At 38.7% G+C, this 22700-nt stretch overlaps 1 protein-coding gene across 2 annotated transcripts in view; it reads right to left on the bottom strand.

Annotated features, from left to right (window-relative positions):
- Window positions 1-22700, bottom strand: part of LOC112045935 (transcription factor CP2-like protein 1) — a 52271-nt gene that overhangs the window by 12894 nt on the left and 16677 nt on the right. For both annotated transcript variants that reach the window (XM_052887018.1, XM_052887019.1), the window contains exons 4-12: window positions 21039-21123; window positions 20201-20287; window positions 19398-19485; window positions 18200-18371; window positions 15273-15374; window positions 14377-14484; window positions 13404-13535; window positions 12524-12643; window positions 11748-11818 (exon numbers count right to left, since the gene is read on the bottom strand). In XM_052887018.1, the coding sequence (XP_052742978.1) occupies window positions 11748-11818; window positions 12524-12643; window positions 13404-13535; window positions 14377-14484; window positions 15273-15374; window positions 18200-18371; window positions 19398-19485; window positions 20201-20287; window positions 21039-21123 (965 nt within the window). The remainder of the gene's footprint in view (window positions 1-11747; window positions 11819-12523; window positions 12644-13403; window positions 13536-14376; window positions 14485-15272; window positions 15375-18199; window positions 18372-19397; window positions 19486-20200; window positions 20288-21038; window positions 21124-22700) is intronic.

Genomic DNA, 22700 nt, shown 5'->3' on the forward strand with positions numbered 1-22700 from the left:
AAATAAATACCATACGGTTTTACCTATGCTAGAATGAGCATGGGCTGACAAACTTCCAGTCTTTATTAAGTAAATGACTTTGGGCCGGCCATTACAGGTTTTATAGGCCTTAATATAATATACATTAACATTTTTTTAAATTTTTTTTGGAATCCGGTTAAAACGTTCTCATAATATGTGGTCAGCCTTATAGATATAAATAAAAATGGTTATAGTCGACGTAAATGCTTAATTAAATCTGAGTCATCTAATTAGCTATAAACATGCTATAATGGAAAACGGTTAAATAAGGAAATACGAACCAGTTATTCAATGAGAAACTTGGAAATGGAATTAATAAATTAAGCCTTGCCTCATTGGTCTAATGGTTAGTCTATCTGGTTACAGAACAGACCCTTGGTTTGGCTTCTGATTCGTGGTATAAACTATTAAAGTTTAAAGTAGGGGCGTTACACCTATATCTCCGAAAGCACTTCAAGCCGACTGTCGCAGTCAACATATTCGTAATTAACATCTGTAAATGCTCGTTACAGAGTCAAATATTTTCATTTACCAACGCTGCTCCAATTAGGGGGCATTGGAGTAACATGTGAAGCTAAGCGCCAAATACTCTCTTCTATAAGAAGGCCTCTTTTTTTTGCGCCACGGAGGCCGACAAAAGGCGTAAAAGCGCAGTGGTATGCGCGGTAGATTTACAAGACGGAGGTCCTGGGTTCGATCCCCGGCTGGGCAGATTGAGATTTTCTTGATTGGTCCAGGTCTGGCTGGTGGGAGGCTTCGGCCGTGGCTAGTTACCACCCTACCGGCAAAGACGTACCGCTAAGCGATTTAGCGTTCCGGTACAATGCCGTGTAGAAACCGAAAGGGGTGTGGATTTTCATCCTCCTCCTAACAAGTTAGCCAGCTGCCATCTTAGACTGCATCATCACTTACCATCAGGTGAGATTGTAGTCAAGGATTGTAGTAAAGAATATAAAAAAAAGGAATGCCCGTCTTTTGGCCGGCCATCCAAATATCAGCGTCAAATAGCATAGATGCAATTTAACCAGCAGCGCTGTTTTGTTTCCTTTTTTTCCAAAAAAGTGGAAGTTCTTAGTTTCGCTGTATGTTTATTTTTAAATCATTTGTATCTGTTAATTTCACCTCTATCTCTTTTTGTCAACTACTAAATTTATCTATTGATAGAAAAAGATAGACCTTGTAAAAAAGTCGTATAAAATAGCGCTACTGGTCTCACGCTTAAATAAACAACGGAAAGTGATTGCATCGTGTCAAGAACAAATGGACGAACGGTTTTAGGAGGAAGCGCGAAGGCGAAACGTCTACACCGAAAATAATCGGTTCTAGCCAGTTACGGCTACGGGCGGATTAGACAAAAACATTTTCGATTCTGTCATAGTGTGAAAATACCATTCTAGTGTTCCGTACTTTAAAGAGAAAAACCGTAACTTTACGTATAGGATTACTATGGTGTCCGTCTGTTTGCGTTTCAAAACCATTCGCCACTAATAACATCCTGTGATTACAAGACCCATTTTTCTTAAAAGTTCGTCAGCTCAAGTTCCTTACGCAACTATGGACCATTGTGGCTATCAATTGTTATTTTGGTCGCACTTTAAAACGTAAATTTTAATGGATCACGTTACCTTTTAAGCCTACAAAACAAACTGCATCATAATATTTCAGAGTCTACAATGCCACTGACATACATACAGAACTGAAATACATGGCTGGTGGGAGGCTTCGGCCGTGGCTAGTTACCACCCTACCGGCAAAGACGTACCGCCAAGCGATTTAGCGTTCCGGTACCATGCCGTGTAGAAACCGAAAGGGGTGTGGATTTTCATCCTCCTCCTAACAAGTTAGCCCGCTTCCATCTTAGACTGCATCATCATATACCATCAGGTGAGATTGTAGTCAAGGGCTAACTTGTAAAGAATAAAAAAAAAAAAAAAGAAAGAGAGAGACACAGACGTCAAACTTATAATACCTCTGTTACTCACTTCGGGGGTTAAAAATAATATGGCTACAAAAACAGAACTAGTAATAAGATCTCATATACGAGCAACACAAAGGTCCTCATATCAGGTTACGGAATATCGTTACATCACGTTTTACGTGACACAGTTGCGAGCCGGGTCAACGACCTATGATCCTGGACACAGCTGATCCTATAAGTGAGCTGTTAAAGTTAAGACTATCTACCTACGTGTGTGTAACACAGTAAATAAAACTTTTTTAAGTTTTACATACATTTTGATCTAATAATCATTATTTTGTGTTGAGAGGTGGTAGGTACGACAATAGTTAATTAGGTGGGTAACGAACCCTTGACCTTTTAGATTGTAGGCTGGCCAATTAACTGTAGAGCTACTGAGGCTTATTCTTGTAAACGCTACATGATGGCTCAAGCCCGAAATAACCAGATTTTAGTCATTATCATCATCAAAAGCTCCTACCATAGGTAAGTACGATACACCACCAACCATGAAGTTTGGACCATTACGAGACAACCTTATAAACGGTGCCCGGCGAAGGGTTGCCACGAATCAAGCTTTCTGGGGTCTGAAGACATGATTGTTTATATTATGCCGAAGTAAATATAAAAAATACGCAAATCAGCCTAAGTTTGATTAAAGCTTGTAAAGCAACGCGCACATCGCGTCAACTAGAAATGTCTAGTTTCCCCAGCTCCAAAACTAGTTCACAAATCAAATTCGTCTCAGCGAGTCTCACGATAACGCGTCATGAAACCGACGGCCGCAGATCCGAACCGAACAGGTTCTACTCTCGGGAAGTGTTAACGAATTGCCGAGCTATATATAGCTCGGCGGGCGGCGGCACAGTTTGTCACAACGGGAACGGAAATATGGTAATGTGTGGAAAGTAGGGTTGCGATGAAACCTCGATCGCAATTTTGAACGATTTGACGAAAGTCTTATCAACTATTATATATTGATGCTTGTTTGCTGTCCACGTTTCAAAACAGAAAGAGATGAAGTAAGAAAGGAGCTAGGACGAGGAATCACTGTAGAAAGCTTCAATAATATAATGCTGGAATCAAGTGAGAACTGGGACTTAATAAGAAGTTTTCTGGAAAGCATAATGAAAATAAAGGAGAAAGATGAAAAGATACTCGGTAAGTGAGAAAAGACTGCGACGTTGGTGGTAGGCCAAACGGCAAGCGAAGGTAGGAGGGGTTATTTCGAGCGTTCTGAAGGTAGGGGGTTTTTTTTAGCCGGTAGGAGTCCAGCACTACCTTCTACAGAGATACTTCCTTCAGAAGTACTACAGGAAATTCCTTAAAATACATAGAACGCAATGAAAAAAATACGAAAAGAAGAAATTGACTAGAGCTAAACTACTAACTTAATGGAATCTAAGAGACAACAAAAGAAACAAATATAGACGGACTTACATGTGGGAGGATGAAATCAAAAATATAGCGGATCCCACATGACGACAGAATAGACGAGACCTTTGTCAGAAGACAAACTGAACCAAAAGACCCGTTAAACGATATTCACATGGCCGAAATTCGATTTTGATTAATGTAAAAAATAACAAAAACAGTTACTGCTGTTTTTGTTGTTTTGTTTGTAAACGTTTTTTTACGTAAAATTTTTTTAAAAATGTATACAATGAGATAAATAGTTTTCTTGTAATTTAACAAACCCAAGTTAAAAATACCATCGCATTTCTCATGATACGCATTGAACATTTGAACAAATTGAATAACAAGGGCCCAATTGAGCAACAGTATGTTAATTTAAGTTCATAGGGCCCGGCCAATGAGACGGATGATGCATCGAGTCTATTTTTGAAATGACTAGTGATGGACTAAGTTTATTTTTCCTATTTTATCGGTTTTTATTTGAAAACTTTAACTTACGAAAAGTGTCCAAAAATAAAAATTTTAATTTAAATTCTATACAATTTCACATCATAAATAGTTGTATCTGATAAAAAACTATTATAAAATTACATATTTAAATGTAATATACCTATACCTGTTTAGTTGTGAAATATTATTATTTAGATGGTGACAAAATATTGAATCTGTAGCTACGCCAAAGCGAAAACCCTTTTTTATATTTTAATCTGTCATGCCTATTCCTAAAAAAAATCGAATATCTAAGATCGACAATTCGATATTGAATCGAATACAATAAGAACACAAGTTAAAGAATAATAAGCAGATAGAGCGCACAGAACACGACGGTGTCGTAGCCGCTCCAAATACAAAAAAACAAATACATTCTCGAGTCAGTACGACACGAAGCGTCAGTAACTTTCAATATTATTCAAAAAAAATGGCGTTTTTAAATATGTATTTTAAAAACTTTTCACAAAAAATTAAAGTACCTACCTAAGATATTTTTGTAATTATTGATTGTTATATTTACGTAATTGTTGTTAGTATTAAATTTCAAGATACAATATATGAAAAAAGTTTTTATATGCGAATGTCAAAACAGAGACGCGTGACGTTTGGGTTTTTTATGGGTTTCATCAGCTTCACCACGCTGCTTGTAAGGACTCGTTCAGGATCATGTTTATTCTGTGAATAAGAACAAGTAACTACATGATACTCAATAATATATATAGGTAAGCTGTATTTCACTTTCCACACTGTAGTTCAACTAAAATAGACAACATGTCAATTGGGTAACAAGGACCCAATTGAGCAATAAAGTACGATAATGTACTCGGCGATGCCCTTCCAGCGACAAACGTCTTGGACGACATTAAGTTTAACTGTGCTGTTTATAATGTTTTTGTTATAAATTTCACACAGAATAGAGAATGATACATGAGTCTTACAAACAAAACGGTTGTAAGACCTGTCGTGCTGTATGGATCAGAATGTTGGGCGGTGAAAGGGACGGATAGTAAACGAATGCATGTGAACGAAATGCTTATGTTGAGATGGATGATAAGGAACGAGTATATAAGAGGAAGTCTGAAGGTGGCGCCAGTGACAGAAAAAGTCATATAACTAGAAAAATGACACATTCAGCGCAAGTGGAAGGACATAAGAGGAGAGGAAGGCCAAAGAAGAGATGGTTGGATTGTGTGAAAGAGGACATGTGTGTAAAAGGAGTGCATGATGAGTTGACAAATAATAGAGACGAATGGAAAAGTTTGACATATTTTTCCGACCCCACTTAAGTGGGATAAGGGTAAGGAGATGGTGACATGAGTCTTACAAGCCGCGCGGTGAAGCCGGTGTAACCAATAAAAAAACCGTCAGGCGTCTCCTTGGCATCCGCAATCCGCATAAGAAACTTTTTTCATAATTTGTATTTCAATATTTAGCACTAACATCAATAGGGTAGTCTGCCAATCCGCATTGGTTCAGCCTGGTGGACAATAAGCGCTCATTCTGAGAGGAAACTCGAGCTCAGCAGTGAGCCGAATATGGGTTGATAATTATGATGACGATCAATAGGGCAGTTGACTCATATCAAATTTAATATTTAAACAATATTAATTTCGTATAGTACATGGAATAAGGGTCTAAGCTAAGGATTTCTTAGGCTCAAAGTCACTCAGCGGGCGATGAAGCGAGCTACGCTTGGAATTTCTCTGCGTGATCGAATCAGAAATGAGGAGATCCGCAGACGTACCAAAGTCACTGACATAGCTCAGTGAGTCGCGAAGCTGAAGTGGCAATGGGCAGGCCACATAGTTCGAAGAGCCGATGGACATTGGGGTCCCAAGGCGCTGGAATGGCGACCCTCACCGGAAAGCGCAGTGTTGCTCGACCCCCCACTAGGTGGACCGAGAATATCGACGCAGGCGGCTCGTGACCGTTGTGCTTGGAGTACAAGTCTCTACGTCCAGCAGTGGACGTCTATCGGCTGATAAGGTAGGTAGGTAGGAAAGATTTCTTATACGACTTAATTTAAAATCATGTATTTATGTATTGTAGCGGAGCAAAAAATCGTCAAAAAAAGGGGAGAACTGCCACGATAACAGCGTGAAGCCGAGAAGAATTTCTATTTTTTTTCTCACTCACGTTTTTTTACAATATTCACAACCGCTAACCTTTCAAAATAATCTTCTTTTTATTCTCTACAGGTTAGCTCTTGACTACAATCTCACCTGATGGTAAGTGACGATGCAATCTAAGATGGAAGCGGGATTACTTGTTAGGAGTAGGATTAAATCCACACTCTTTTCTTCTACACGACATCGTACCGGAACGCTAAATCGCTTGGCGGTCGGTAGTAACTAGTCACGGCCGAGCCAAGCGTCCATGGTACATTAGAGGTTAACTTTTAAAACCTCCGTAGGTTTTATATAAATACTAAGCAGACGAAATTCTCTATTACTGGACAGTTAGATACAAAATCACAATAGAATCAGAATGCAATACAAAGCGGTTAGAACTGGTAACAGTGCCAGTCGCGTGTCCCAACAATTGGCCTCCAGATGGATGCAATTGAAAGGGAGTGGATGACATCACACGTATAGCAGAGTCAAGGGAGGTCAGTTGTCTGCCGCGGCCGCGCAAATCAACAAATCTATGCCAAGATACTCAGAGTTCAATGAGAAGACAAACGGACCAAATCATTTGTGGTAGTAGGGTATAGTAGTAGGAGCATAGTGATGCTATACCTATAGTTTAGTTCATTATCTATCTATACTAATTTATTTATTTATTTATTTTTAAGGGTACCAACAGGTTATGACAATTAAAATTGAGTTTTACAAAAACATAGATTAGTGAAGTTGTTGTGTCATAGACCCACTTATAGGTTACCTCAACATGCGTAATTTAGTACTCGAATAGACACATAAAAAGAATTAAAAGAATAATAAATAGGTTAATTAGACTAAATTAGGGAGAAAACTGTTTTAGATTTGCGTTTGAAAATATAGATATGGATCTATCACACAATTACATTATGAACAGAATTAAACTAATATAACCATAAAAAGAAAAAAAAGAAAAACTACTAATATTATAAACGCGATGGATGTTTGGATGTTTGGATGTTTGTTACGCTATAACGCCGCTACTACTGAAGCGATTTAGCTTAAATCTGGATTTTACTATGGATTAACACATAGGCTACTTTTTATCCCGAAAAAAACCCATGGTTTCCCGAGATTTGCGAAAACTGATGATTTTGATGATATGAATGTTTGTTACTCTCTCACGCCTCAACTACTGAACCGAATTAGCTGAAATTTGGTATTAAGATATATTATAGCCTGGATTAACACATTGACTACTTTTTATCCCGGAAAAATCAATGGTTTCCGAGGGATTTCTGAAAAACTAAATTCCACGCGGACGAAGTCGCGGGCATCCGCTAGTACTTATTATAAAACTGTAACAGATCCAATAGGGTAGTTGACTTATATCAATCTATATAATATTAATTTCGCATAGCACATGGATTAAGGGTCCGAAATATATCGATATTACGAGTAATTATAAAAGTTAAGGATTTCTTATATAATTTAATTTAAAAATATTGTATCGTAAAGGATATCATGTATTTTTTTTTAATTTTAACGTGGCGAAATAGGGCTTGAAAGTTTACATTGATTTACGGGTGAAGTCGCGGGCGTCCGCTAGTTATACATATAGATAAGGTACGTATAAAAACTAAAATGCTTTAACATCAGTCAGAATTGCAATAAAAATCCAATCAAAACCACTCTGAACCGGTGCATTGCTTTCTGTTTCTAAAAGTGTTGTTATACAAATAAATCCTAATGAACCTGAATGTCAAACCAAAGATAGATTAATGTTTGGCGCAGTATTCTATTATTCGAAAGTGATCTATTAATAAGATATTATTTACAAGCAGACGCCCGCTTGGAACCCATCTATAAAAGCAGATAGCCCAGTGGATATGACCTCTGCCTTCGATTCCGGAGGGTGTGGGTTCGAATCCGGCCCGGGGCATATGCACCTCCAACTTTTCAGTTGTGTGCATTTTAAGAAATTAAATATCACGTGTCTCAATCGGTAAAGGAAAACATCGTGAGGAAACCTGCATACCAGAGAATTATCTTAATTCTCTGCGTGTGTGAAGTCTGCCAATCCGCATTGGGCCAGCGAGGTGGATTATTGGCCTAACCTCTCTCATTCTGAGAGGAGATATAAATGTTGATGATAATAATGGTTGATGGCGACGACAAAAACTAAATATACCATATCTCAATGGGATTAGGCAGCATTTGGGGTGAAATCTTACAAACGGCTGGACATTTTCCAACAATTACATTTAAACCAATATGTACACGAAACGTTGATAAATTATATGCCAAAATCTTCCTCGTGAGTAATTCTAGGTTTTGGTGAAAACCCCACATAAATTCAGTAGTTTTCAAGTTAATAGCGAAGACGGACATACAGAAGAAGATATTGACTTTGTTTTATTTAGAGTAATATTATAAAGAAAAAAAGTTTGATTGTTTATTTGCTTTGAATAGGCTCTGAAAGTACTGTACCGATTTGAAAAATCCTTGCACTGTTGGGAAGTTACACCATCCTCGAGTGCTATGGGCTATCTATATTTTATCCCTTTATCCCTGTAATTGTACAGGAACGAGAACTATATACGAGTATCCTCACTAAGTTTTTGAAGTAAGACTTCGTTAAGCAGGCTTGACTTGGGGAGTATGTTGGTGAATTCTTTACGAAAAGTGTAATCAAGTTTTTTTTTTTTCTGTAGAGTAAATGCCGTTTGTTTCCCAGCGGAATCACTACGACGTCACCAAGGAAGCAAGAGCTGAGACATCGTCAGTGCACGAAGGCTGAAATAAAAACAGGACAAAACGACTCTCTAAGGGCGTCTCGTATGAGACTCGGGCCTCGGCTTAGAGAGCCATTCGGGAGGGTGCAGCCGTGACCTGAGTGAATCAGTCCGGGCGCCCCCGAGATGGTGAGTTAAAAAAACCCACGTCCTGGTGACGTTAGGTATCGGGGTCCTCGTCTTCGCCGGCGAAGACGCTCTGAAGCTTGTGATTGTGTCGCCAGGGAAGCATTGTCGGTCGTCATGTCATCGTCAGGCTCGTAAAGGACGTTTTTGGGACGTCTCTGCTTGGAGTTTTTGTTAAGGGTGGGAGTGTAATTACAGGCCTCAACCACTAGTTGGTTGGGATGGATGGCAGCTCTGTCGAAATAGTTTCGAGAGAGATGTTTCATGTATTTTTCTATTGTCGGTAGGTCTAGGTCTCTATGGAGGTCGTTATTACGTACAAACCACGGCGCGCCCGCGATTTGCCGCAGGAATCGATTTTGCGGACATTGAGAGGAAGAGCTAAAGATGTTTCAGTGAGCACACTTGTTATTTCTCCACAGCAAGTTCTCGAACACAATCTATCCAAAACATCCGCCGACAAAATGAATAATGTAAATGTAATTCAATTGACGAATCTCGTCTAGAGTGACCACTGACCACCAATTGATGCAATTTGAATTTCGACGCGCTTAATTATACACAGTGGCCACGACGACCAGTCGTGTCATCGCGTGATTGTTTTACAAAATATTTAATGATAATGAAACATAATTTGTCATATGAGCCGTGATATCCCAGTGGATATGACCTCTGCCTCCGATTCTAGAGGGTATGGGTTTGACCCCGGTTCGGTGCATGTAACTTTTCAGTTGTGTGCATTTTTAAGAAATTAAATATCACGTGCCTCAAATGGTGAAGGAAAAACATCGTGATGACTAGGTTCGAATATATTGATTTTTTATAATCATATTAATATATAAATTTCAAAATCTATTAAAAATCTTTTATCGTAATTAGATGAAAATTCATACAATTTTAGCTTCCTTATATGTAAATTTTTTTAATATATGAACTATAAACATAAACGCACAAATAACAAAGATATTAGTAATTTTGTTCGAACGCCCATACAAATCTAACGATCATTATGTACCATTTTGTATGGGGCGTTTTTTAGTAATTCGCGGCAGCGCCGCAAATCTGACCCTTTAAATCCCTGTAGCTCCGAAAATAATGATCGCAGATGCCCTGTTACTTTTACAAAATTGCTTTACTATTAGCAAACTCTTAATTTATATACAATTTAAAAATCTGTTATCATTTATTCTGTAAGTATTTAACAATTTCACGCAAAACGTATCACATTTACAAGTACGTTACAATGTAAGCTTAATAATAATTATTGCGTTGTTGAAGCTTACATTGCAACACATATATAATTATTATGATACCTAATTGTGTCCGTGTGTTATCGCTATTATTGCAATAGTACAGAGTACATAACAGTTGTTAGTACCATCACATAACGCGACATAACTTGTACTTGTTCAAGGGCAATTGTTACAATTAACGACAGCTAAAGTTACTGTAGCGCAGTTGGTATGCGCTGTGGATTTAGATTACGGATGATCTTTGTTCGATTGAGATTTTTCTTAATTGGTGCAGGTCTGGCTGGAGGGGGGTTTCAGCCGTGGCTTGTTACCAACCTACCGGCAAAGCCGTACCGCCAAGCAATTTAGAGTTCCGGTACGATGTCATGTAGAAACCGAAAGGGGTGTGGATTTACATTCTCCTCCTTACAAATTAGTCCGCTTCCATCTTAGATTACATCATCACTTACCATCAGGTGATATTGTAGTCAAGGGCTAACTTGTTGATAATACTAGATTAAAACCTAAGGAGATGGTAAATTTCAGGCCAGGTCAATATACCATTACGATAATTAAAAAAATACAGATTTTATCAAAAATTAAATAAAAGTATAGTTTGAATTGAACTAATAACTTGAAATGTACAAGATATTCACAAATTATAATCATAAGTTTTCGAGGTATTACAAATATAAACTAATCTAGCCCGGTGATGTGTCGCGGTTTTAGTATAATGTTAATTTTAACCCATTAGAGGTCAAATGAAAAGAACAAATGATATTTTTAAATAATCTTTACTTATTAAAAAACAAACAAACAAGCATAAAATTAAAAAAAATACTGAAAAATATTACTTTTCATGAAATTACAGGGGTGTGCACAACTGAGTACAATGACCGCTTATGTATAAAAATTTTCGAAAACACGCTTTTTTAACACAAAGTGTTTTGAGACACTTCTTCTATAACAGCGCACTCTTAAAGTGTAATGTTTTTTTTTAGCTCCGACGTTACTTCTAGTTTTGGCTACTGGCTCAGAAAAGTTTGTAGCAACCTTTGAATATAGAAACTTTCCTTAGTCTTAGATATAGCTTGGCAACTTCGTTCGTAACACTCCAGATAGTTCGCGCGGGCCGAGGGGCGTGTAGCGATGAATAAAAAACCCACGACTGATGCACCTCACTTCCCCGCATACACGATTTCACACCCTCTTTCCCCCCGCTGCCCGCATATCGTGGGTGTGTCATCAAAGAAATCGCCAGATTATAGCAATCTCGCTCTCAGTCAATTTTCAAATGTCATTTTTGACAAGTGAGCATTAACAGAAAACGTCAAAACGAATCATCAATCCGCCATTATTACCTGTATTAGTGTTGCATTTCGTTGCGTTTCGTTGACAATACACTAGGCTTACTGTGGTCAATCTACATCAGTGGCGTGCATATGGTTTTTAACTAGGGTATGCAATTATACAAAATGGAAAAACTATCTTCAATACAGACAATTCGTTCTTCGAATAGGCAGTGCATTTTGCACCTATGAGGTGAACGCCATTGCTCTACATCCATTCAAAAGAGATAAATAATAATGCTATAATCCAATCGACTTACCACATCTCAGGCGAGTATGGCGGCGAGGCGGTGACCAAAGATGGCGGCGGTAGCAACGCGTCGTTAGACAACTGGGGACAAAACTATACTTTATTACTTGCCTCTCTATATTACAATTAATTACAAAATAAGTAATAATGTCAGGAATATTTGTGCTCGCGGTCCGCGCCTACCGCTTAGTCTATCAAAAAGTATAGAAGCTGAGTAACTATAGTAGATAGAGTAATAAGAGATCCCGATGTCCCCGATATCTGACGTCACCCGGACGTGGGATTTTTAATTCAGGATCTCTGGGACGCCCGGACTGATATACTAGGCCAAAACACCCTTCATGTGGCGATAACATGCGACCAAAGAGAAATAATTTCGTGAAGAGAAATAAATAAAATTTCAACCAATGACGTTGCAACCGGAAATACAGTAATATCTCTTTTATTCACCGCCGCCATTGGACGAAATTTTGGCTATTTCTCTTCACTTGATCGCATGTTAGCACTACTGAACAGCTCTCTGAGCCGAGGTACGACTATGAGAGGAGATGCCGTTCCGCCCATCTCTTCTGCTTCTGGCCTCCTCAGGCGATGCGTCAGCATTCGTCCAAAGTTACTGTGACGCCGCTGAGTTCCCATTAAGGAGCCTACATCACTTACACAATCAGGAAAACAACTCAACTCTCCCTAGAAGTGATAACTTAAACCTGCTGCTTGCGTTAGAAAAAGGGAAGCCAGACAGAGTTGCACCGTAACGCGTTACGTTATTACACTTTAAGTACGTACGGTGGTGAGCACGGTGGCGTCGCAGCCGGGCTGGTACTTGTCGTGGCCGGTGCTCTGGCGCCGCATCACCTTCTCGCGGTCCTGCTTGTGCTTGCGGTCCGCGCCCTTCAACTTGAACACCTGGACAAGGACAATTATATAAATAACGACCTCATCTTTATATCTGTTTAATATCTTTAAGGCAACCACCTTCTGATAAGTGTCGGTTAGTCTAGCCGTAAGTTGTATTATGTCGAAAAAGACAATACTTGTGAATAAGCTATCCAGACACTTTCCATAAGGGCTAACATGCATCAAAGACTGAATAGCAGCGGAATTGACATGTTTTTTGTTGAAAGAGAGAGCGATATCATCGATTCATCTATACTAATATTATAAAGCTGAAGAGTTTGTTTGTTTGTTTGTTTGAACGCGCTCATCTCAGGAACTACTGGTCCGATTTGAAAAATTCTTTCGGTGTTAGATAATTCCGAGGAAGAATCACCCTAAATTCGCAAACACGCATTAGAGCAGCGTGCTGGTCCTAAAAAGTCCACATCTGTAAAGGAAGGGAGGCCTGACCCTGAACAAGGGTATGCACTATAAGTAAATATTGGAAAATTCCTTGTCCAACTATGTATTTTAAGGTCTAACTTTGTATTAAGTCCTTAGGGTAGGCAAAGCATTTTTGCATCTACGAAATGCACGCCACTGGCTAAAATAGACTGATAATCAGCGGCGTGCACAAGGTTTTTAACTAGGGTAGGCTCTATACGTACAAATTGTACAAAATGGGAATTTCCTCCTCTAATACAGGTACTTATTGAATCATCAGGGTATGCATTGTGTTTATGCATTTATGAAGTGATATGCAGTATTATGCTGATAATGATGAGTGTACCTTGATCTGGCAGGCGGCGGCGTGCAGCCGGTTGTCGTCGTTAGCGAGGTAGGTCTCCACCTGTATGCGGAAGGGCACCCCCTTCTCGCCGCCGTGCTTCTTAGCCGTGAACTCCGTGGAGATACAGTTCACCTGCACAACAAATGTGTGTGTTCTTGACATATTTGGCAATTAAGTTTATCCCGCATATAAGAGGTAACTAGATTTATAAATTGCCAATTCTTTGTATTGAAACCAGCGTACCCGGGGGCGTGGCCTAAATGGCTGTTTATTATTTAGTGAAAAAGAAATATGTTAGCCTTACTTTAGAGTTGATTGTTATTTATTCCTTTTGTCAGTAAACAAAACAAGACTGCTAGTACATGCGCGGATACGCTTGCGAAGTTCCGCACACCCGGGTGTAAGAGGGCCACGCCCCCTTGCTACTTCTATTGCTTTGTTTCTGACTATTTAATAGATGGCTTATGTGAAGTTTACACAAAATCGGTTGTCATATATCACATTTTTTGTAACAAATTAATTCAGAAGTAGGGTAGGGGTATGGTAGGGGTAGTGTATGTATGCGTAGGGCAGAGTAGGGTAGGGATAGGGAAGAAGTGCAAATAAGTCAAAGCGAAGCTGGACCGGGTCTGCTAGTAATATATAAATGGCGTTGGGCATCTTAGATATATATGCCTCTTTATGATATTTATCTATTTCTCTGCATGAGTTATGTCGTTGGTCGCATGCTAGGCGTACTAGCGTGTTTCCCACCACCAATAACTTAATATTTTTTTAAATAAAAATTGTTCTTTTTGTGATAAATGAAACATGCTGCAAGTCTAGTCTACTGTAAGCCGTGTAAAAGACGTATTACTTTGCCTGCCTAGGCAACAAAACCATGTTATGTTTGTTTGCTTCGCCGAGCAAAATTAACTTTTACGAGCTAGTGGTATAAAAGTTAGCTAGGGATATTTGCATCACTTAGACCTACCTTTATGTACACGCCAACGTCCTTGGTGGGGTCCCAGTAGATATGCAACGCGTTGAGGCAGGTCGGCTGCTCAACACGGGTAACCCCGTACGAGAGGGGCACATCCACCTGACGATACAAACAATTACTTTGTAGCCCTTGGGATATACAGGTATTATACCTCCCTAACTCCTGGTTGACGGCTTGATAGGGTCCTTACCGAACACCTTGTATACATGGGTACAAAAATAGCCGGCACAGTCAGTAACAGTGATGAGCCGAGTAGTGTTCCGAATGTAGCTACTCCACTAAGCGCATACATGCACAATTTTGTGTTTACTTACATTTTATTATGTAGTGGACGCCCGTGACTTCGTCGTTAAGAAACTCTATGTAAACTTTCAACTATCCCTACCCTACTCCTACCCCTACCAAATCCCTACACAACCCCTTTAATTTTTAATTTTTTTCCTGTCATAAGAACCTTCTCCTGACAATAACAAACACATAAAAAAAAATAATGAAATCGGTCTTTTTGGTCACGTGATGGCGTGACCAAAAGGACCGATATCTGGATTCATTTTTATATACATAGATATATAGTTTTACACTCCTCGAACACACAACTTGATATTATGGACAATATTTAGGTATTATTTATTTAAATAACATTAGTTGTTGCAACTAAATTAAATGAAGACAATTAGCCACTTTCGACGCGTTAAAGTGTTTTTCAGATAGCATGGGTTTGGTGACAGTGAGTGGCCTTTTGACGTTCATAATACATACTATTATCGTGTATCGTGGCAAACTTTCAAGAGTGAAACGAACTGTCACCGTACCCATGCTATCTGAAAAACATTTTAGTGACATATCTATAATATAAAATCTTTGATTATGGGTGTAAATGTACTAACTTCGATGATCCTCTCGCCGGGTCTCTCGGCGTGCCACTGAGCGATCTGTTCGCGCTCCATGTACTGCAGGCGGCGCTCGTGGAAGCAGATTTTGATGATGCTCTGCGAATAGATACAACATTATTTTTGATTAGGCACCTCGTTAATGTCTTGGAATTTTCAGAAAAGGATAATGTACAGTGACCGAATCTATACTATAGTATGCGCGTTATCATCTGAGTCGTCCGGTCATAAAAGTCAAAAAAGATAGGAATGTGCAGCGCGCCTACCTGCGCACCCTAATTATCGATAAACGGCTACCTGCGCACGTGCTAATGATGAGTCAATAATGATTTGGACGATTCTGATTGGTCGGTTTCTAATGTAATTGCATTGCGTATTTTTTTTGCTATAAATGTGTTTACTGCAATTAAATAAATACATTCATGTGTTACTCGTTGCGCACTATGGATACTTTATTTTCTAACGTTGATCTGAAGAAATTACATGGCGATATTAGCCCTCAAGCTCGAACACTGATTCACAACGTATTCCTGTTTCTCAATGAATTGAAAAGTGATCCGAATAAAGTGGCTTCTCTAAATTTCAACAAACCACGTGAAATGGCCGCATTTGTTTGTGGTGTGAGCAGAGCGACAGTGGACCGAATCAAGACGGAAGTATCACAATCAGGCAGTACCTGTATACCAAGAACAAATTTTAAGAAACCACAAACCGTCACTAATATTGACGATTTTGATAAAAGTGTGTTGAAGCTAACTGTAGCTTCATTTTATGAGAATGGAGAGTATCCATCCGTGGCGAAAATTTTAGAAAAATTCCGTGAACAATTACCCGATTTTAAATGCGGCAACACTTCAATGAGAATACTACTGAAGGAGGTTGGGTTCCAGTATAAGAAAAATAGCGAAGGACGTAAATATTTAATGGAAAGAACTGATATTGTTTGTGCTAGAATGGACTTTTTAAGGAAATTGGATTTACTTAGAAGAACTAACGATCAGCGACCACGTTTCTATCTAGACGAAACATGGATTAATCAAAACCATGCAAGAAAGAGGATGTGGCTTGGAAGCAACGATGAAGGAGGTTTCAAGAATCAGCCTGTGGGAAAAGGCCAAAGATTAATAGTTTGCCATGCGGGTTCTGCAAGGACTGGCTTCGTTCCAGATGCGAAGCTAATATTTAAAGCGGTGAAATCAAAGGATGCTGATTACCACACAGAAATGGATGGCGAAACATATATGGCATGGTTTTCCGAATTCCTGAATCTACTTGAAGAGCCCTCAGTTATAATTGTCGATAACGCAAGCTATCATTCGATACAGTTGGAAAAGATACCCACAAGAAACACGAGGAAAGCTGAAATTCAAGAATGGTTGACAAAGAAAAAGATTCCATATTCCAGCAACGAAATTATTGAAGAATTAATAAGAAAAGTAAAAGCCAGTAACCCGCAGAAGGTCTACGCTTTAGACCATCTGGCAAATGAACGAGGTCATGAAGTAATAAGGCTCCCTCCATATCACTGTCAATATAACCCAATAGAATTAATTTGGGCACAAGTAAAGGGAGAAGTTGCGAAGAATAATAATACCTTCAAGATAGCAGATGTCGAAAATCACCTCCACCGAGCCATAGAAAATGTCACACGAGAAGACTGGGCCAAATGTGTTAGGCATGCCGAAGAACTTCAAAACAAAGATTTACAAAAAGCTCTAATTAGAGATCACGCGCCGCTTATAATAAATTTGGCAGAAGACGAAGATTCTGATGATGAAGACTCAGATGAAGATTAATTTTATTTAGTTAATAATTATATAATATGAAATATGTATTATATTAAATCAAATATTGTTAATTTTTTTAATTTTGTGAACAAGATACGATAATAAACTTTACTTATCGATAATATGTCTTTCATTGTTACACCCTTCACTAGACGGCTCCATAAGACCCATAAGTGCAAGCGAGATAGATATAGAGAAATGATTTATGGCCCTAAGACTCAGTTGTTAACGCGCGTACTATAATATTGTAAAGAGGAAAGATTTGATTATTTGTTTGTTTACATTGAATAGGTTCTGATATGAAAAATTATTTCACTGTTGGGAAGCTCTACACTATATCCACAAATGCTACTAAGCTGTTTTTCTTTGATTTTCTTTATTCTTCACAAGTTAGCCCTTGAGTACAATCACACCTGATGGTAAGTGATGATGCAATCTAAGATGGAAGCGGGCTGACTTGTTAGAAGGAGGATGAAAATGCACAACCTTTACACGACATCGTACCGGAACGCTAAATTTTATTCCCGTATTAACTGGAATTACGCAGGCGAAACCGCGTGGCGTCTGCTAATATTATATAAAAAAAAAACAAAGATAAATGATTAAATTTAGATTTAAAGAAAAACCAAAAATAAATGATTTAATTTAGGTTAAAAAAAATAAAATGGCTGGCCATGGACCACCGTCTTGTCAGCACTGAACCGATTATGAAATATACTACAAAATATCACAACGCGACGACGTTCACCTTCTGATTATTCATGATACCATGACAATATATACTTATAATAAATCTATAGAGAGGTCAATTCTGTATGTAAAATATATTTCCAATATAACTATCAGGGGGTGATTAGTGACCGATACTGATGCCAAAAATGCAATCAGTAAAATTTTTGTCAGTCTATCTGTATGTTCGTTATTGAAACAAAAACTAATTGACGGATTTTAACGAAACTTGGTACAATTTATTCTTCATACTCCTGGGCTGGCTATAGTATACTTTTTATCACGCTACGATCAATAGGATCAGAGCAGTGAAGGGAAATGTTGGGAAAACAGAAAAAGTTACTCCATTTCTGCAGCGATACTGTAAGGGCTGGATTAACGAGTCTTAGAGTTTTTGAATTAGTTTACCTTCAATATCTTGTCCTTGCAGTGGTTGAGGTCGCCGACCTTCTTCAGCTTGATCTCGTAGGGCTGGCCCTGGTTGAGGTACGTGAGCGTCTCCTCGCTCTGCTTGGTGGCGATGGACGTGGCGGCGGCCAGCACGTACTGGAACCTGTACGACATGTGCGGGTCTTGGAATCTGGAAACCATTGTCACAGTGTTACCTACATGGTAAATGTTTTGAGAAAATTAGGGATAATGACAGTTTTTTGAATTGTGTATAAACTAGGAGTAGCAATTTTGTAAAAGTAACAGGGTATCTGCGATCATTACTTTCGGAGCTGCAGGGATTTATAGGGTCGGGTTTGCGACGATGCCGCGGATTACTGAAAAACGCCCCATAGAAAATGGTACGATTTAATGACGTCGTAGGTACATAATGATCGTTAGTATGTTCGTTCAAATAAAATTACTAATATCTTGGTTATTTGTGCGTTTACGTTTATAAATACGAGTAAGGAAGCTAAAACTGTATGAATTTTCATCTAATTACTATAAAAGATTTTTAATAGATTTTGAAATTTTTTAACCTTATTTATTTTGCAAATATTCAGTCAATCATTGCTTTTTATGTATAAATTAGTTAACATTGACCTTATTTACCCGAATGTATCATAAAAATCAATATTGAATATATTGATTTTTATGATACATTCGGGTAAACCTACTCATCATCCCCACTCCTAGCACAGTCTTTCCCGACTAGTTGGAGGGGAATGGCTATCTTTTAAATATTGGGCATATTTAAAAGATAGTAAAGCCAACCCAAGAACGCAATTCATTTTCATGACTGACGAAAAAGGCCTCGCGCAGAAGGCTATGCCTTGATCGCGACTCCCTCTTCAGAAGAAACACTATGGATGTGGTATGCGCAGTGGATTTACAAGACGGACGTCTTGGGTTCGATCCCCGGCTGGGCCGATTGAGATTTTCTTAATTTGGTCAAGGTCTGGCTGGTGGGAGGCTTCGGCAGTGGCTAGTTACCACCCTACCGGCAAAGAACGTTAGCGTTCCGGTACAATGCCGTGTAGAAAACGAAAGGGGTGTGCATTTTCATCCTCCTAACAAGTTAGCTCGCTTCCATTTTAGATTGCATCATCATTTACCATCAGGTGAGATTGTAGTCAACGGCTAACTTGTAAAATAATAAAAAAAACGTACTGACCTGGTATCATCCTTGAAGCTGTTGTCGGAGCGCGCGGCGGGCGAGTGCAGGAAGCTCTCCAGCGAGCCCGGCGAACACATCAGCAGCCCTGCATTACATATGTATTATGTATATGTCACCGGAAAGTAACAAGATCCGATTTACTAGGAAGTTTATAAACTTTCGTAAGATTCTAAACGGGAGATAAATTGTATTATTTTACGTCCACTATTTTCGTAAATTGATAAGTTACTGAACTCACTCATAAAATAATAAGTAAACAATAATCAAAATCTTACGAATAGATATCCGTTAGTATATAAAGTTACCGAGTGACGTCGGAAATTGATAAATTTACGAAAATGTGGACGTAAAATAATACAATTAATCTCCCGTTTAGAATCCTACGAAAGTTTATAAACTTCCTAGTAAATTTATAAATTTACGGATCTTGTTATTTTCCGGTGACATATACACAATAGGGTAGTTGACTCATATCAAATTTAATATAAACAATATTAATTTCCTGTAGTACATAGAACTACTAAACGTCGAACTAATTGTAAACTAATATTTTTGTCAAACGCTCGCTTTGTACGGGATTTATTGTAGTGACGTCATGAAACAGTTGAAATATAGACTGTCATGGCCGACAGGCGTTTCGGCTCGTATCGTCAAATACATATTTAAAAACTAATATTTTCATGTATCAAAAAAAATATGAGAATTTTTTTGTTAGTCTAGTAGATCGATAATGAACTATTTAAGACCATTAAAAAAAAAAATGTCAACTAGCTTATTGCAGATGAAAAAATCATACATACCTTTATTCTCCTGGTTTGTGGGCGAGTGGTAGCCATTCATGGGCATCACGACTGGCATCGGTTGGCACTGCATGCTCTCTGGACTGGCTGCATGCGAATGAATCAAATTAAAATATGAAAATATTATCTATATTATTCGTTAATGTTTTAATATGGCTTCGCATGTATGCATTTAGCCAGTCATCAAATAATTATTATTTTCATCGAATATTGCCCTATTATAGCGAAAGTGGTCAATTTTTTTTTATTTAAAAAGAATATTTGCCATATTTTTTATAATATGACCAATATTCCCATTCCCCTTCAACTAGTCGGGAAAGACTGTGCTAGGAGTGGGTACGACAATATACCAACGGGATGAGGATCGAACCACCACCCCTCGGTGATGAGTCCAACCGCTCTTACCGTTGAGCTATTGTTAGTCAAGTCATGTCATGCTTTAGTAAGACAACCTTACAAAGACTTTTGATAAGAGTCAACAGAGAAAATGGAGTAAGAGAGACCAATAAAAGAAAATAAAGTTTAAAAATTATAATCCGACTGCATTAACAAGTAACAATTAACTCAGTTTATTTTTTTTTTTTATTTGAGATTAAAATCTGAGGTTTATAATAGGTATAATATAATTTTCATAATATAATCTTTTTATAAAATTTACTATGTTATTACGAGTCTTTTGACACCCCAATCATTATAATCGGTTCAGTGGTTTCATCAAAATCAAAATCATTACCCTTCCTTTGGGCTACGCCGTAGTCGGGTGAAAATTACCTCGTCATCTCTTGGCTCGGATCTCCTCTAGTAGTTGGATGATATGAGAATTAGATTATGTACTTACAATGTGTATTCATGATCGCGTTATGGGGCGAGGTCTGCTGGCAGCCGTCGTCCAGGTCGCGGTTGTCTACCACCATGTTGGTTATCTACAAACAGTATAATTAATATTTACCATTGCCTTGGAGTTAAGCAAAACAGAAACGGGTGTTTCAATGGGTGGTATACCCTTATAGTCAGGGCCGGACCGTCCATACGGCGAACGGAGCGGTCGCTCCAGGCGCCAAATCCTAGGGGGCGCCGAAATGGTAAAGACAAGATCGAAAAGAAATTTATTTCTTTTCGATCGTCTATATTTAAAGCGAAGAGATGAACGCGACGTGCGCGAATTTACTTCTAATAGAGGCGTCTTTCTTTACCTATGGTGCAGGGAGTGCGTTGATTTTAACCCGGGTATATACAGGTAATAGTGGGCGCTAGGGTGATGATTGCACCCGGGCGCTACGTGAGCTAGAGAGTCTTTACCTATACTGCAGGGGGTGCGTTACACCCTGGTGTCGCATTCTCAGGGGCGCCCAAGCGCCACTCGCCGCGCGGGTTCTATAGGTACTAGGGGGCGCTAGGGTGATGATTGCACCCGGGCACTACGTGATCAAGAAACGGTATTGTGCCTGATTTTCAATTGGCCTGAGTATGGTCAAAATCTTCTCGTTCCATAAGTTCGTAAGCCTAAGTAAACCAGGAAACTACAAAGCTAAGTCAGTTTCAGCTATGCTTTTAACAAACGTGTGAAACGTTTGTTAAAAGCATAGCAGAAACTCGCAAATTATCCTAATGAAACAAAACTTTTCTTCTCAATGATCATGGCCATTTTTCTTTAATTTGTCCTCTGAAACATCGCAGCAGATTTCACTATTAAACAGAGTTTATATTTACGCCTTTTTTAAGTAATCTACTGTAATTACATTACTTTTCCAACACGCAAAACCGCTTCTGCCTTTTTGGAACATTGGATCCTTAGACTGTACTTTTGTTTCTGGAGTAAAGTAATATACTCAGGTTTTAACCATGGCGACAAAACATACAAAAAAGTATCTGCCTCAAACAACTTCAAGCAGTTGCGAAAATTTGTCAGTCGATCGCGTATTTGTTCAACTCAAAGAAGCCAAGGCGATAAAGTCAATCTATCTATCTATCTATCTTCTATACTATAATAAAAGAGTAGAAATCGAGTGTCTGTACTTTGCCCAAATTTAACTAAAATCAAGTTAGGGCAATTAGAAATGAGCAATTGAATACGAAAACATTTTTTTTAATTTTCTTGTCTGTCTGTCTGTATGTTCGCGCTATTCTCTGGTTCTACTGAACGGATTTTGATGCGGGTTTCACAAATAGATTAAGCATAGTCCAGGGCAATATATAGGCTTTGTTTCATTAAGATCGGATATATAGCAAAAAACGCGCGAACTTTATTCTAGACCAGCCTGCGGCCGGGGTTTTGTAATAGAGCTTTCGACTGTGGCTATGTCTGGGCATTTTACCCAAGCGTAAAAAACGCGCGGCCTTCGGCCGGGGGTTTGTAATAGGGCTTTCGACTGTGGCTATGGCTGGGCATTTTACCCAAGCGCAAAAAACGCGCAGCCTTCGGCCGCGAACTTTATTCTGCACCGGCCTTCGGCCGGGGGTTTGTAATAGGGCTTCTGACTGTGACTATGGCTGGGCATTT

Source organism: Bicyclus anynana, chromosome 18 (genome assembly GCF_947172395.1).
Source record: "Bicyclus anynana chromosome 18, ilBicAnyn1.1, whole genome shotgun sequence".
Lineage (NCBI taxonomy): Eukaryota > Metazoa > Arthropoda > Insecta > Lepidoptera > Nymphalidae > Bicyclus > Bicyclus anynana.